General features: G+C 43.2%; 1 protein-coding gene across 1 annotated transcript in view; it reads right to left on the bottom strand.

Moving 5' to 3' along the window:
• NMD3 (NMD3 ribosome export adaptor) overlaps positions 1 to 3047 on the bottom strand; it is a 12480-nt gene extending 9433 nt beyond the window's left edge. Inside the window, exon 1 of the mRNA XM_009884495.1 lies at positions 2950 to 3047. Within this exon, the coding sequence (XP_009882797.1) occupies positions 2950 to 3047 (98 nt within the window). The remainder of the gene's footprint in view (positions 1 to 2949) is intronic.
• Between the last annotated feature and the right edge of the window lie 14031 nt (positions 3048 to 17078).

Genomic DNA, 17078 nt, shown 5'->3' on the forward strand with positions numbered 1-17078 from the left:
CATTCTTTTTGGTGTCGGTTTTGGGAAGGCTTACCGTCTAGTCTTGGGAGTTAACCGGCTGCTTTTTGCATCCGCCGGCAACTTCTCATCATTTTGTAGGAACGGGTAAAACCAAAGTGCCTGAGCTTCACCTTTTGTTTAGTCTTCCTGTATCTGAGCAATGAGATGACATTTTTCTCTGAGAACATAGATTAGATACAATAAATGATGTGACAGTGCAGGTGCTTTGAGTGAAGAAACAACTATTTCTGACTGGGGATCCAGTTTTGATTTGAAATCATTGTCAAGCATGACTGAGTAGGGTTTTCATCCTGTCACTAATTTATAGAGGATTAAACTACAGTAATTACTAGATGCCTTTAATTAACTGTTAGGACTTAATGTGGAACTCCCCCCTGCACCAATGGGCAATTGCGATTTTCTAAAGGGAGGGTACATTTCCAGTAGTAGAATAAGAGCACGTTATTTTAACTGGTGTCAGGGATCTACTGTGTTCCTCTTCATGGTGGGCAGTTCCTAGCAAAGCTTTGTTGGATTCTGAGAAAATTTATTGATAAAGTTACATTTTACAGAAATAAAATACTTTACGATTTTTAAGAGTTCACCTTCCAGACTGGCACTTTTGTCTCCCAGTATAAGAAGGACTGGATAAACTGGAGTGAGTTCAGCAGCTGCCACCAAGACGGTTGGGACTGGAGCCGTTTCCCCATGGAGGAGCGGAGGGACCAGGGCTGGCTGAGCCTGGAGAAGGGACGGCTTTGAGGGAACCTAAGAGCAGCCACCCAGACCGATGAGGAGGTCGTGGAGGAGAAGGAGCCAGCCCTTCCCAGTGGTGCGTGGTGGGTGGGTGAGAGGCAACAGGCATAAGTTGAAACAAGAAAGACTCAGAGTGGTTTAAGGAAAAGCTTTTTCAGCATGAGGCCAGTCAGGAACTGGAGCAGGTTGTCTATGGACTTGGCAGTCTCTGTCCCTGGAGGGTGTCAAGCTTAAGCTGGTTAAAACCCTCAGCAACCTGCTCTGGCCTCATGTTTGACCCTGCTTTGAGCAGGAGGTTGGACTAGAGACTTCCCGAGGTCCTTTCCAGCCTGCGTGATTCAAAACAATTAATGCCTGTCTTTTCAAAGTATAACTTAAAGCTTAAATACCCAATATCCGAGCCTGGCACCAAGTTATCACAGCACCAAGTTTCTCCTTGCAGCTCCACCCATCACCTTCTCTGAAGAATTGTTCCTTCCCCTTCAGAAAGAGGCTTTGAGCTTCCCCAGGGGAGAACAGCAGAACAACGAATACCTTTCTTCCTGGGTCCACTGCTAATACAGCTTACCCACAAAGCTGAAAAAAAACTTTACAGCAAGATTGTTGTCAACCACACTGTCGTAATTCATTAATTAAGAGTTACATAATACTTTGGTTTAGAAGAAGGAGATGGTACAATCCATTTGGGTTACATTCCATTAGTGGTGTATAATAACCAACTGTTCCCTTTGGAAAAAGAGGAACTCCCGTGATAGTAAGGTGTGTTTGCGGGTCAGCATTTGTTTTCTGCAGGTTTACAGTTACGATGGAGAAAAGTAGAACTGAACTGCATCAACACATTGTGTGTGGTTCATTTAATGCAGTAATATCCTGATGGAAAGGAAGAATTGTTTTGGTTCTTTCGGGTTGCTTTGGGGACTGAAAATCACAGGCTGTCAAGCTGTCTGACTTGTTTTTTCTTCTTTGGCACATTTTTCTTTGATGGGCTGCTTGTGTTCGCAGACTGTTACTCACTTCTGCTCCTTTGAAATTAAGTTTCTTTGCAGACCTCTCTGGAGACTTACTACGGACCATATTATTAAAAAGAAAAAAAAGAAGGAAAAAGGAAAAAAAGATAAAAAAGAAGTGTTTCCCTGCACTGAAGTTTCATTTCTATACTCTTCAGAACCCCCACTGCACAGTGGGTATTACGTAGTTTTTACTTTCAAGCCCTGATGAATCACTCGATCTTTGATTTTTTTTTTTTTATTTATGAAATAATACACTTCCTGTAAATTCCAGGCTGTCACTTGGTGAGTCTCACGTTGCAAGAGGGGTAGGACATTTAGGGGAGCCAGATCTTCTGTGAAGTCACTGGCAGGAGAATCTGATCCTAATAATACTTTAAATGTTTCCACTGCAGATTTGTGTTCAACTGCGTTTTTCTGCACCTTATTTCAGTGCTGTTGTACTAAACCCTACCTCAGCTCAAGGCACAGCCACCATCTGCTGCCAGTTAGTATCAGAAGTGTTCTTTGTAGTCACCAAGGTACTTTGTATTGCCTCTGCAATCTCTTGTTGCCCTATGGCTTCCACCCATCCAAGTAAAATCCGTGTGTTTTAAACTGTGAAAGTATTGTTGTAGGCGTAGCGTCACTTCTGAAAGATTTTACATCTTTGTACATAATAAAAAAGATAAAAAGCAGACCACCAAATTCCCTGAGAACTTTAGCAACAGTGGGTCTGGATTTCAGAACTTGTTATTTGGACTTTGGCCGTGTGATGTGGACTGAAAGATTTCCTAGTCTCTTCCTAGTGAGTATCCAGTATTCAAGGGAAAGCCAGTATTACTGTTGTCGTAGAGATGGATGATGTTTCCTCTAAATCGGTGGCATTTTTAGGCATGTGTTTATGGGTAAGACCTTACTTGCTGTAGGCTGGCACTAGCCAGAGATCTGACATCTTAGGAAATCATTTGTAGCATAAATCATTTTAAGAGAGGGTCAGATTTGCATAGGTGTGAGTATTAATGCTGTAGGCTATTGATTTCTTCTGAGCGTGCAATCACCACGTCTGTGGTAATGCCTGTAGAGAAATGATGGACATGGGTTTATTTTTCAGCCCTGTCAAGCCACATCAGCTTGATTTGTGGTGGTCCAGATCAGCCTTTTAAATTAATAAACTACATTTGGGTAGATTGCTGTGTAGTTTTGCCATCGTATGCTGGTTAGCGTCTTACTGATGTTGCAGCCAGACTCAGAGGAGCCACGCAGGACATCTGGCAGGCCTGGTGTGCCTTCAGAACCAGACATGCCGTCTCCTCACTGCCCTACCAGCTGCAGAGGGACTGTGCGAGGGGCACAGAAGGAGATCCTGGATTGGAAGAAAACAGTGCATAAGTACATTTGTGTGATCCTTCACTGTTCTGTACGTGTGTTGGGCAGTCACGCTTGGAGCAGCCAACAAAAAACTATGGCGTGGAAACAGAAAAATTGGGTTCGGAATTTTTCAGCTGTGGCCTGGTATAAATGACTGGAGGAAACACAAGGCAGGAAAATAACTCTGAATGTGCCCAGTTGCTGTTTTGAACAGGCCAGAGAAAGATGGAGGGGCTGGATTTCAGGCCAGTCTGGATGTGCCACTGCACGCATGCTCTTGGCTTCCCGCTCGTTCATTCTCAGTGGAGCTGCCATGCACTGCTTAATGGCATATTTAAGACAGAAGTAAGAAAGTGGCAGTAACTGCTTACCTTCCTGGAAAAAAAACCTGCAGAAATTATACTTCTAATGTGGGCTGAGGCTTCGAGTGTTTTTTTGTTTGCCTGCAAATGTCTCTGGAGCTGTTATCTAAAGTGCAAGATGGTAACTCATCAAGACATTTCAGTTTTCACAGCTCCGTTTAATTTCCCTTTTCACCCAGGAGCTGCAGGAGTTCTAAGACTGTGTACAGGCACTGCCGTGAATTTAAAGGTGGCTTTGTAAATTCTGGCAGCTTGGGTGATAAAGCTGTCAGGTCCCCGCCACCAGCTACTCTAGTGCTAATGATGGAGAGTGGAAAGGGTGAGGGTGAAAAATGTTCTCCCTTCTGTGACTGCAGCTGTCTAAAACTGTATTGGCACATCAATGCATGACTGGTTGCATGAAGTTGTTAATTACTCCTTAGGGTTCCCTGAGGTCAGAAGCATGGCTTCTGTTTTTATTTTACATTTTTAGTTTGTAGAATTTGGGGATGTCGAGCAATTTGAATGTTTTGTCACTTTTTTCAGTGTGGATTTATGGGCCAGGATGAGGGTGTCTGGGAAATAAATACTCAGTATGAGAAGTGTGTACTTGATAATCCTTTGTACTTGGTAAACCCTTTCTGGGTCTGTGCAGAGCTCGCTTGTTCTAACGGGGCAGACACCGCATTGTCATGGCATCAGTCTGAACGCTGCAGTAGTCACGAAAGGGTAAGCGAAAGGCCCTGCTCCGCAGTGGCCCAGGTCCTGCACGCTTCTCTGTACCGCGTGTCCTGTCTTTGTGCGGGTCTCTCTGGAAGCATGTTGAGGTCCATAGAGTTCCTCCAAAGGCTGAGGCCACACACAAGGGTTGTACAGTGAGGTTTTAAATAACTGAGTTTTTTCCAGTTGCAGAATCAGAAAATAGGTATTAAAATATGTATGGAAAGCATCATATAGAAATACAGAATTTATTAATTGACAGTGTGTAAAGTACACACTTCTCATTTATAGAACTGTCTAATAATTAGAACAGTTGTATAATTAATTCATTTATCAGTCTATATACGTTATTACATCCTAAAATTTTATCACTACCAACAGCAGTGGCAAGTTTTTTAAGTGTCATTTTACTTTATTACATCCTAAAATGAACCTTTTCACTCTTCCATTAATTTTATCACTACCAACAGCTGTGGCAAGTTTTTTAAGTGTCATTTTACCCTGATTCATCTCTTCCAAGAGGCACATATAGTTCAAGAAATATTATTTTTAATCCCATTAATCCAGAAACCAGTCATCAGAATGATTTGTAGAAACGGAGACAGTATAGAGGAAGAGCTTTTCTGGGTGGGTACTGTTGCTAAAGGTGGGAATGGCTACTAATGACATTTTTAGTATTGTTTTTTTTACATACTGTTGTCCCTTGGGGAAGCCCCCGACCCCGTCCTTTGCACCAGGAATGGTCCTTGGCACTGGATTCTTATTACTAAGCCAGTAGAAATCTAAGCAGAAAAGAACCAATAGTTTTTGCTGGCAATGAGCTGTTTGGTGAATTTAGACATCTGCTTGAATCTTATTCCTAGTGAAAAGCGTATCACTTTGCACTGATTTCTTATCTTTCCTGCTTCTGTTTTTCAATAAGTGATAAATACTATATTTATGCTCTTACTGTTACATTCTTTATGGTCTATATGTTTTGTCACCATAAGCACACCATCTTATGCTGTATTACGTTTAATTTCTATTCATTGGGCTATCCAAATATTTAACTGATGTGCACATTGACATTGATATGAATGACACTGAACTTGTGTGCAAGTCAAGATGAGTTTATCCTAAGATTTACAACAGATTTTGTACGCGATCTTTAGAAGTACTGCTCAGTCTCTGAGCTAACAAACAATACTGAAGTCGCAGCATTTAAAGGATCTGTGTGATACACAAGGAAAGCAAGCATACCATTTAAAAACAGTTTTAATACAAGTTTGCTCTCATTCTTACATGCGGATGACTGGCCCGTGAGTAACTAGCTGTGCATAGTTTGCATGAAAGCTCAAGTGCCAAGGAAAGCCAGGACAGCGGTGGTGGAGGTGTGCCAGCCAGAACAGCTGGCTCACAGCAGCCTAATTCTCGGTATAAACGACACTAAATAGAAGCACAGAATGATAAATTCGTGGGAGAGATATTCCTGTGATTAATTTAACAGACACCTGAGGTCACTATTCCCTCACGTAAACCTGATGCAGGAAAGGAGGCGGTGAATCTACCAGTGAAGCTCCTGGGACCTTTTGTCTAGTTAGAGCTCCTCTGACCTTCCAACAAAGGGGTTTTGTTCTGATCTGGGCTACTGTTTTCATTAGCTGTGTTAATTTAAATGTAAAACTCTGAAGAATATAAGAACAAAAGCAAACATAGTATTTTACGCTTTTTTTTTTTTAATATTCACTGTAAAATAAATTTGAGATTCAGAGCAGTGTGCACAGCTTCTAGGACATTCAGCAGCACCGAGTCACAAATTACTAAAAATACCTTCATTTAACTGTAAAATTATTCTAACAACATTAAGATGGATACGTAGGAAGGGTTGTGCAATAACAATGAAAACCAGCATCGAATTTATTTTTTAGAGGATTGTGATGACACCTAGTCTGTACTTTTAGTTACTAAGGTCCTGAATACACATACATTCTTGTCAATTTTCCTCTTCTTCCTATTGCATCAGGTAATAATTTGGAGGAATGAAGTAGTTTCCATTCAGAGAGGAGACAAATAACAGAAGCATAGTTGGTACTCGCAGCGGGGAAATAAAGGTGAACTGTGGCCAAGTGAGCTGTGTCGGGATGCAAGGGGGAGGCAGCAGCTCACCGCGCCAGCGGTTCTTGCAGCTGGAGGAGGTATTCTTGTGCAGGAACAGATTGTGCCTTTCCTGTGGGGGGGGCGGTAACTCCCAGCCTCCAAATTTAGTGAGAGCCAGGATCTAGCTCCCCGCAGGGCCCAGGCAGCCGCTTCGCTGACCAGAGGTATCTTACCCTCCGTATGCAGCGGGGGGCTTCTGCCTGCCTCTGTGGGCACTGCTAGTCCCAGGTTACAAGCCCCAGGAGGGATGTCCTCACATCCCTCCCATGCATGGTTGCTCTTCTCTGCTGTTTCTCCTGCAGCGTTGCATTTGCAGCCAGAGATTCATCTAACCCTGCCAGTTAAGGTTTTAATCAGGCATTGCCAAGTGGCCTGTTCCTTTAGGAAAGAAGGGCTCTCGTTGCCTTTTGTTGATTGACGCTGTGAAGTTGCAAACTAATAGTTATTTTCAACAACCCAGTGCATGCAGAGCTGTGCTTGGCAGAGGTACTACTGTTTCAACTCGTCTTCTGTGGTCTCAAGGAGCGATACGAATGGGAGGAATAACATTAGCTATTTCCATTGGGACATGACACTTCCAGGGGCTGCTTTCTGTGAGATAATCTGCACTAAATTTACTGGGATAATGCTCCAATTATTTTCCAGTTCTTGCCTGTTTCTTCAGTTCCTTGTGAGGAATCCAATTAGCAATCCAATTTATAGTACAAGCCACCAACATTATTACTGCTGAACTTCAGAGGCAGGAACAAAGCGAGCTGAAAAGAAACTTCTTTAGAATAGCTTTGCAACAGTGATCAGCATATTGTGACACTCCACTTTCAGCTGATCGATAGATAAAACCTGTGCGTTGCATCATCAAGCTTTAATGAGCTGTGTCGCAGCACAGATGGCTGTTGTTTAGTTTCCCTTTAACTAGGTGATGTGTTGCATGAAACTTGCACACAAGACATATTTGATGCCGCGCAGGGCGTAGTTCTTGATTAAAGTCCGAAAGAGCAGCAGCCTACCTGCATGCTGTCCAAGGGCTACCCCGGAGTGATGGGGAAATGCAGAGGGGGTAATTCTCAGTCTCGCTGTGTGTCGAAGCAGCTGGGAGTAGCCGGATGCTCAGCTAACTTCTCTTCATCAGCTACTCCCATCACCCATTTTGTGTTTATCAAACATCACAGCTTATTGTTTCTTGATAACCACAAAACCCAAAGCTTTTAGTTTATCATCAGGACAACTTTAGCAACTCAGCCTTTACCCTGTCTTATCAACGTGCTATATTGCCAGAGAAGCTCTCTTTGGTAATTAATTCTCCATGGCTTTTTAATACTTCGCTATTCTTCTGAGATTGCAAAGTGTTTCTCTTTTAAAGAGGGGTGACAGTTTTAGTGTGGCTTTGGTACCTGCCTGTATGTCCATGAGAACCTGTGCAGAAAGTACAGCCAATTCCCACAGATACATTCAACTCAGCAATTGCTTTTATTACAATTTTTTATTGTTAAAGATCGTGAGGGGTCTTGCTACTCAGTTCAGCCTTCTTTACCTGGGTTGGGGAACAGCCACGGCAAAGATTTAATTTTAAGCAAAAGCATGGACAGGAGCCAGGAGGTGTTGCTTTAGTACTGGTATGTTTATTACCCGTACCAGGATGCACTAGATCTGAACCTCAGACTAAGAAATAATTGTTTCAAAAAGGTAAATATTTGCTCATCAGAACATGATAGGAATCTTAGAGACTGTTGTACAGTAGCTGTTTGCTTTCCACTTGCCTTTTGTAATCTTCCCTGTCTCAGCTGAAAATATCCCGGCCCATCAGCCGGCTAAAGCAGACCTGGTGAGAGGGTGGGTTGCACTGGGAGGTGTGGAGCTGCCAGGAGAGGGTCCACACCAGTGTGATGTCTGGACATTGGCATTGATAAAATGAATATATTTTTGTAGAATTGATATTTTCAGATATTGGTACTTCGAGTTGCTTATGAGAGAATATGAGAATAGCAATATGCAGATAAAAGTATTTTGCACATTGTGTCTGTTAAAAACCTGTACAAAAAAATTATGGATGATGTTGACATTTCCTAGACTTGCCTCACTCTTGCTGGCTGGAGACAAAACAAAGCAGAGAAAAAGCCAAAACCCAGTTCAGTGAACTTGCTCTAGGAACAAACCTGTATCCCTCATCCTTTGGCTGAGATGTGCACTGCTCCTCCTCCCTCCACTGGGGAGAGGAGGTAGAACCGGAGGACAGGAGTATGGTGGAGGCAGAAGTTATGTGCTTCAACGTGGATGGAAGAGCCAAAGATTGATAGCTTATAGGAAAGAAGGAGTAAGGAAAGGAGACTTTGTCGGTGGAAATGGGATGTAAACCAAATGGAAACAAGGATCCAATTTTGCAAGGGGGCCATGTGGAGCCAACTGGAAAGCGTAGGACAGGAGGCTGATAAAAAACTACAGCACTGGATGAAGTTGCCTTGCACCAGGCTGGGGCAGCCCGAGGTCTGCTGTAGGGCATGCCTTCTCTGCAGCACAGCAGAAGAGAGGTGTTAAGTGGCTTTGCTTCTGTCCAGGCTTGATGCCTTCTTCAGTGAGCAATGCAAATATTCCAGCAGGCACTATGCCAACCTCTTCTCACCGGAATAATCCTCTGAGGCAGGGCTGGACTGCAAAATAGTCCAATTCAAAGGGGCCCGGGGCAGAAAGAACCTGAGAACTAACCTGCGTGATGGTAGGTAATTTGTGCCAGAGAGCGTGGACTGATAAGTGAAAATTGCATAAATCGTTAGGAAAGGAAAACATGGAAGGAGGAGGACAGGGACACCCTGCCCACCCTGCCAGACCATTTCAGCATTTTAGCATTAAGCATCTTACCAGTGGTATCCCAGGACATTGCTGAAGTAGGAGGTTTGATCAATGTAGGGGCAGTTAGCTCTTCTTCTCTTTTTTTTTTTTTTTTTCTTGCAATAGTCCTCTGTGATGGTACATGCATTTTATAATTATTCATCAAGATAAATTCTCAGGAAGAAGTGTTGCAATTTTAGTGGGTTGGATTTTTCTTTCCACCTCTCCCATCTTGCTGGCACATGCACGACCTGCAGATCTGACACATCGCTATTAAAAGATGTCTGTGCAGGTATTGCTCAGCTATAAAATTGCAAAACCGGAACTTACTGTACGTGTGATAGACTTTTAATGTAAAGGCACTGACTGTAGGCTGCTCTTTGTGAGTGGAAACTTCCAAAGCTGATATGAATGCTTGCAGCTCATGATTTATTTAGGAGTATATGGATTTATATAAAAGACGACCTCAGCGATGCCAGTTTTGTTATTGAAGATTTCTTGGGTAAAAGAGGCCGCGTACCCAGGGCTGCCAAAATTCTTGTAACGAGGTTTGAATGGGCAAGATTTTAGAGGACACAGTAATTCTGAATAGAAAGCTGATACTGAACTGGGTATGGGACTCTGAGGTATCTTGGTGCCACCAAAATATATCTGTGATAAGGAAGAACTTTGGGATACCAAAATACTCAGATTATTGGATAGCAAATGAGTCACGTCTAGCCAGATGTGAAAGGCTTTCAATGCAGGAAACACTTAGCTTTTCTTGGTGTTGCTCCACACCAAGTGTGAGCCAGCACAGAGAGCTGAATGCAGTTCTCCATGTAGGTACGAGCACCTCCACGGCGGACAAATTCTACTTGATTTCATCAAGTTGTCCCTTTTATTCTCATGTGAGGAGAAATATTAGAAAAGGAAATAAAAAATATTCATCTGTGATGTGTAGAGGGCTTCTTGGGATCTGAGTATTATCTACCTTGAGTGAAATATCTGGTATGTCCTGTACTTTTTGGGCAAAGCACCAGGATGTGTGGAGTTGGATGCATCTACTCGGTTTGCACCGTCTTTTTTTCCAGCAGTTACTTCGTAAATCACTCAATCTCTGTGTGTTTGGCAGATAATTAGCGTATATGAGCTACCAGGCTTCTCTCGTTGTGCAATTTGTGGCTCTACAGAATGCAAAGAACTGGTACAAGCTCTTTCCTCTGCCAGCCTGATGGGTGAGGCCGTTTGCTGTGCCTTGTCACCCTGTCTTTTAATTACATTGCTGCAATCCTGTTCCAGTCCTCTCTGATGTTAGGGTGCTTTATTCCAAGCTTGGCCTCAGTTGTTTTGTGTCAAATACTTCTTGAGGTACATTTTACCTGCATTTTCTCTGCCTATTCATTTTTTTTTTTTTAATATCTAAAGCTCATAAAGATTCATGGCATGTAACTCATCCTTAAATGTGACCTTGAAATAATGAGATATTTCTGATCTACTCCATGATTATGAAGCAAAGATAGGAGCTGTCAGAAAAAATAACTGAAACAGCACCCTGGCTGACAATATGTCTATTCCTGACGCTGCCATAATTTACCTTCGTTTCCTCCTCTCCTTCCTCTTTGCTCAGTCATTGTAAGCAAAGCAGAATCTCATTTTTTCATACGGATTTGCCACGTTTACCCTGTTCTTCATCGTGTAGGTATTTCCACTTTCCTCTTTGCCCTGATTCTTGGCTTTTTTCTCTTGCCTGAGCATATCTCAGCAGTAGGATACGTATTTTGATGCATCTTTTGAATTTCATTTTTAAACCTAGCCTAAACCTAGCTGTTGGTAATTGAGTGAGCTATAGCTTATCCTAGGCCACATGAAGTAATTTCTACAGCCTGTTTCTAGCTCGCAGCTTCTTATCCCAGTGTAGAGGAGGCCTCAGTTATCCTGGTAACAACTCCAGGACAGCCCCACTTTGGGGCTGACTGTACTGAAACACCAGAATCAGCAGAGTTTATCAGCTCTTAACTGTCCTGATGTAGCAACTGCTGAAAGCAGCCTCTGAAATAAGGGTGGAGCAGACACCAATGATGACAAGTGTGAACTCTCAGAGTTAATTCTTGCCTCCACCTGTGAATCACAGCCGTACAGCGAGGGAGTTTCCATAGAAGTTGCCTGGAGATCTTTTCATAACCTGGGCTCCTCAAATTCGGGCAAAATATCGCTTACTGTAAGAAAGAAATATATTAAGGGCAAAATTGATCATGCTTTGAACTGGAGAGTCTTCATTTAGTCCAGGCTGAGTTTTCCTTTCTGTGTGTAAGGACAGAGAGTGAAGAGGAGCCCGTTTCATTCCGATACTCGCTGCTGGAGTTCCCTTCCTGGAGTTGTGGGACGAGGTCTGTGCTGGCGCTGTGTGCTCGGATCCAGCCTTCGGAGGACCTCGGGAACATTACAGGCACCTGACCTCCTCTGTCAGCTGACAAACACTGATATTACACTGAATTTCCAGTTCCTGATGTTTAAGATTAGTATTTTGGTAATTTCAACTCCCTTGATGTGCTTGATCGCAACAAGTTTGCAGCAGGACGGCACGTTGGGTGAAGTTGGCAGATGATCTGTAGAAGGAGTCTAGCTTTTCTACTGACTCCCCGGTTTTGCAGTTCTGATCAGGCTTGGCTTGAAGGGAAGCGCTGATATGATCCAAATGAAGCACTTCAAGGCTTGTGTTGGAAAAGTCTCCAGGCAGCTGGAGAGCTCAGTGCAAGCTAAGGAACACCATGTAATTTAGCTGGCAAAAGAGATTTCATAGAATCATAGAATGATTTAGGTTGGAAGGGACCTTAAAGATCATCTAGTTCCAGCCCCCCTGCCACAGGCAGGGACACCTTCCACTAGACCAGGTTGCTCCAAGCCCCGTCCAACCTGGCCTTTGTTTTTTAATCATGATTTTGAATCCCCTTCGTCTGACACATCGTCCCAGTATCTTTCTGGAAATAATGAGGAACCCACCTGGTTTTAGAAGTTTAGCAGGAGAAGATGTGGGAATCTCACTGGGACGGCAAGACAGAGTTGTTCATCCTTTTTCATGCAGTGTGACGGATCTCGGGGCTGTTTTCCTCCTCATCTGGGGATCAATGTGTGCAGCAGAAACTTCTTCAAAGCAGGAGGGGTGTGAAACAACAGTCGCTCACTGCTCAGCCAACCCTTAATCCCATCTGGGGCAACAGCAGCAAAGTCACTTTCCAAAGAGGGTGAGTCAGGAGCAGCCACAGCTCCGTGGGGAATGGCCGTTGCTGCCGGTGGGGCTGCAGGGCAGGGAGCTGATGTGTCCTGCTGTCCCGTGAGCCCCTCCCCAGATGCTCTCTTGTCCCTGAAGAAGGTAACCAATACTCCAGAAAGAAGTGGCTGTCTTTGTCAGGGTTTATCACTAAATTCTGCTGTTGGCAATACCGAGATGCACACGGGGAGTCCAGATAAATGAATTTTTATCTTATCTTGGCGAGGGAGATATCTGGAGTTACCAAACAGAGAGAAAGGGGCTCCATGCAGAAAGCACTTTGTGGTAGAATATCAGTAACTTACTGATATAGCTGCGGTTTGGTATGTTAGGAGTAAATAGTTAAAATTACTTAGGTAGGGGCCGACTCGTGCCCTGTGAGAGGGCAGTGCTGCTTTTGATGCAACATTGGATGTTGATCATTTTGTGTAATTATGAGAAAGTTCTTACAAGTTCAGTATTATTTAATTTGAAAATTAGCTTTTTCTGCTTTAATTTTCAAATGCTTAGCTTGGCACACGTCTCCGCCCCAGCGTGCAGTAATCCATCTGCGAGAATCGGCCCAATTTCGGCAAATGCATTCTGGTGCTGCGCAAGTGTGATTTGCAGTTCGTATGGTTCTGCTGACTGTTACTACATCCCGCTGTACTCTTTTTACAATGCCTTAAATAGTTTTGTGAGGGTTCCCCCCCCAGCTTCCAAGTAATGAGGGAAATTAAACTCTAGAAATGGAGCATTGTATTGGTAAGAGGTGAAGGGAGGGAGACAGAACGCATTGTATTGACAGTGCTCCTTGGTATGGGCTGTGCATTTGCATGCTATTGATTGGTGATACCAGTTTGCTATTTTGGAAGGTTTATCTAAAACAGGGCCTTTTATAATAATGAGTATTTAAAATACGTTAATGACATATTTCACTTCATAAAAACTTCAGAGTCTTTTTACCTTTAACCATAACAGTATGAATCATTGGAAGTGAAAACAAAAAACCTTAAGTTTTTTCACTTGATGTTGCATGCAAAGCAAGAATATTAAATTATGGCCGAATAACAGCAATAATAAAACTTCAGAAAAAAATTTGTAGTTGAACATCCTTAAGATTTCAAAACTTCATAAACACGGGGGTCTCACTTTTTAGGGAATTCCATGTAGATGAAGTCAGACACCGGGATGATGGCCTGTCTCTGCAAGTTTGGACTGGTTTGGGCCCAGATGCCCTGAAGATGCGTAGGATAGGCAATGGCAGCGCTTCCCCACCAACCACCTTGGACTACTTTGCCAGTCTTTTCTAGAAGGATCAAGAGAAAGGATGGAAATAAAGGTTTCTCTTTCTTCTATTGACGAAGTAGTCAGGCAGGAGCCACTGTAAGGCTCTCCGGGGTTTTGAAAAGGACTGGAAGTATCACACTTCAAGTAAGTTAGCAGTGCATTTAGTCACTGCTCACGTAAGCTGAGATCATCAGAGACATCTGTATCCCACTGACAACCCTCCGAGCTATAATCTGCTGCTACTCTATTTCAAGTTCTGCATTTTAATTCATGTGATAAAAGGAGTGCACCAAAATAACTTAGAAATAAGCCCGCTAGATGGGCAGAGTCCCTGGTGGCAATGCTGATCCCTACGTTTCCTGTGCAAGGCCACCGCTAAGGAAAAGGTCCCTGGGAAGCTATTTTTAATAGTCTGGGGTGAAGGCTGCCTGGAGGAGCTTCAGGAAGAAGCATCTGGAGGTTCATGGTCTGGACATGTGCATGTGTAGTTGCCCTTGGTAATGGATTTGGGAGGTGATTCATGAAATTGGCCAGGAAACCTTTACAGCAGGATAAATGCTAGCTTTGATTAAATTAAATTAAGAAAATTAATTTTAAACAAGGGAAGTATGGTGCTGGTCAGCTGAGTCCAAAAATTTTTCAGCGCTTAATGTACTGATGCATTTGAACTTTCAGGGTGAATGCAACTGGAACTGGTTCATCTCCCTTTCTACTTTTGTTTCATTTGTCACTGTTGGATTATTGGTTCTGTTTATTCTTAACAGAGTCCTTTCATTTGCTTTTTTTTTTTTTTTTGGTGTAAAAACTTCCAGCTGCTGTGCTCAGCCTGAACTACAATTAGCATAGGGTAATAATGGAGCAATTAACTGCAATTAACATGGAGTAATAATGAAGCAGGAGAAACGAGTGCCCTGCCAAGGTGTTTTATAAAGAGCCCGAGACTATACTCTTCACAACGGAGTTGTTGCCCATATGCTCTACGTACCAAGCCGTATGCTGGTGGTACTGGCAGCTCTCCGAAACACGACCCTCCTCCCGTGGCTTGTTGCTGTTACAGCAAATGGTGCTTCCACGTTAATGTGCAGATGTAATCTGATTAAAACCTCTTTCCATCGTGTATAAACGGCTTCATCTACAGGGAAAAGGATTTCAAAACTGGAACAGAGTTTCCTAAGCTGTGGTGTGCTCTCAAGCTGTTGAAAGTGGTGTCCCACCTCTTTTTTCTTTCAGCTGGGGAAAAAATGTTTCTGTTCACTGTTGTGTGCCAAAAGTCCTTTGAAATCTCCTGCTGGAACCCACTAATTTTGAATCTTAAGTAGGTAGAGTTATTTCAGCTTTTCTAGTAGAAAGGAGAAGTGAAAAGGATTGGAAAAATCTCAAAAGTATTTTTAGCAGAGAGAGGTTATTTTCACCTGTCTCTTTCCTTCCTGGTGAATACCTCTTGCTCAAAAACTTCAAAATTTAGTAAAGAAGCTGAAGAACGCACACAAAAAAAAGTGTTTTCACTGAAGTGAGGCGGCAGGGACCCTCCCAATGAGAAACTGCTGCTGTTTTCCTCCATCTTCCGAGCACCTCCCGCAAAGCTAAACAAAGATAACAAGAATAATAAGGAAGAGAAGTGCTTTACTGGAATCCCACCATAAGAAGTCGGTGGAAATTCCCTCTTCCTGAACAAAGCCGTTTGCTTGTTCTGTTTGCTTTAAGTTAAATGTTTAAATAGCAACATTACATCTGGGTGTGTGCTCCCTGAGATACGAGACCCAGCCGTTACATACCTATAAGAAAGTGTCTTTCCTCATACTCCTAAAAGCAGGTCAGTTGTGTTTGATGTCATTGGGAACGAATAACCGTTCTGAGAAATGAAAAACTACGATGTTGTTGGAAATAGGATTGATGAGGAGATGCCATGGCATTTACATCATCACATTATCCAGTTAAAAAGTAGAATCTTTTGAGTATAGGATATTGGGAAGTATTTTTGGTTCAAGCGCCAACTTGCTAGGTAAATAGTTTCTTTTTTTTTCCTCCAACATTTGGGTTGTTACTTTTATTCTATTTTATAGACTGCTTTCACAGAAATTTTCACAGGTACTTGACATTTTTCATCTCCTCCAATGCTCTTTTTATTTCTCTAAGCGCTACTACAGCTTGGTATCTCGTATTTGCAGGTTAACAGCTGTGATTAAACTGGTATGACAGCTTAAGCCTTTGGCTCCCACTTGAACCTAAACCACTCAACTGGTGTGCCACCAGCACATACAGGTGTTTGTTGCCTTAATTTGAAGCACATCAGTGGCTGTCCAGAGGAGAATTCAGGGACATCCATGATCTCCTTGTATTGGCAATATGAACAAGTGGCTCCAGCGTGAGCCAGAACCTGAACACAGCTAGCACCTACGAGATGATGAAGGGGACTCCTTACAAGCAGGAGACCTGCGCGTCTCCAAGAGCTGCCTTCAGGACCGTGTACACAGATCTGCGAAACAGCTTCTGGTTGGTTTTTTTTTTTCTTTTTTCTTTTTCTTTTTTTACCTCCTCAGCCACCAGAGAGAGGAGAGGTCTTGGGCTGGAGCACTAATGAGGATGAAGATGGCAGTCCGCACACAGATCCACTTAAGGGGCTCTGAAACCTGTCCCCGAAACATTTGCAACAAAATAGTCAGTCTGCCATGGTGTCAGCGTGGCTGTCCTGGTTTGAGTTAAAACAGAACCAATTTTCTGCCCAGCAATTTTACTTTGCAGCTAAGCCCCTTCTAACTAACTGAACTCTCTGAAAGTAACAGCCTATTTTTCTGACAGTGTCCACTCTCAGAGTGGTAAGACCTGATTGTTTCTACTTTATGCCAAAGAATGGTATGCACAGAGGCTCTTGCTGATACTCAATTGCTCTAACAACCGAGATCAGCTCACTTAATGTGCCCCGCTGGAGGGCTGGAAGTGGAAAAGCGTAGAGGGGTCCCACCTGCGGGGAGGAGCGGACAGGACAGGTGACCCAAAACTGACCAACAGGGTATTCCATCCCATCTGCCTCATGCTCAGTGTCAAAGCTGAGGGATCAAAGGGTCAGCCCTCTTCTTCCTCCTCTTCAGGAAGACTCTGTTCGCCTGCCTTTGATCCTGATCCCTGCATTCCTGAATCCAGATCTGGAATCCAGTTCCCATCTGTCACTGACTCCAGTCTGGGACTTTCCCTGTGCCTGTCGGTGATGTGATTGTCATCCGGGGAGCTTGATACAGATTGCATATATTGTATATATTTCATTATTTTCTTTTTATTTTATTATTAATATTTCATCAAAGTAGTTTGTTTTTTTCTAAACTCATAATTCTCTCTCTCTCCCCCCTCTGCTCGGAGAGAGAGGTGGGGGGAGCATCTCTCACTCGTTTCAGTGGCCAGTCTGCCCCAAACCACAACACTGTCCCACAC

Source organism: Charadrius vociferus, unplaced genomic scaffold, assembly GCF_000708025.1.
Source record: "Charadrius vociferus isolate BGI_N301 unplaced genomic scaffold, ASM70802v2 scaffold104, whole genome shotgun sequence".
Lineage (NCBI taxonomy): Eukaryota > Metazoa > Chordata > Aves > Charadriiformes > Charadriidae > Charadrius > Charadrius vociferus.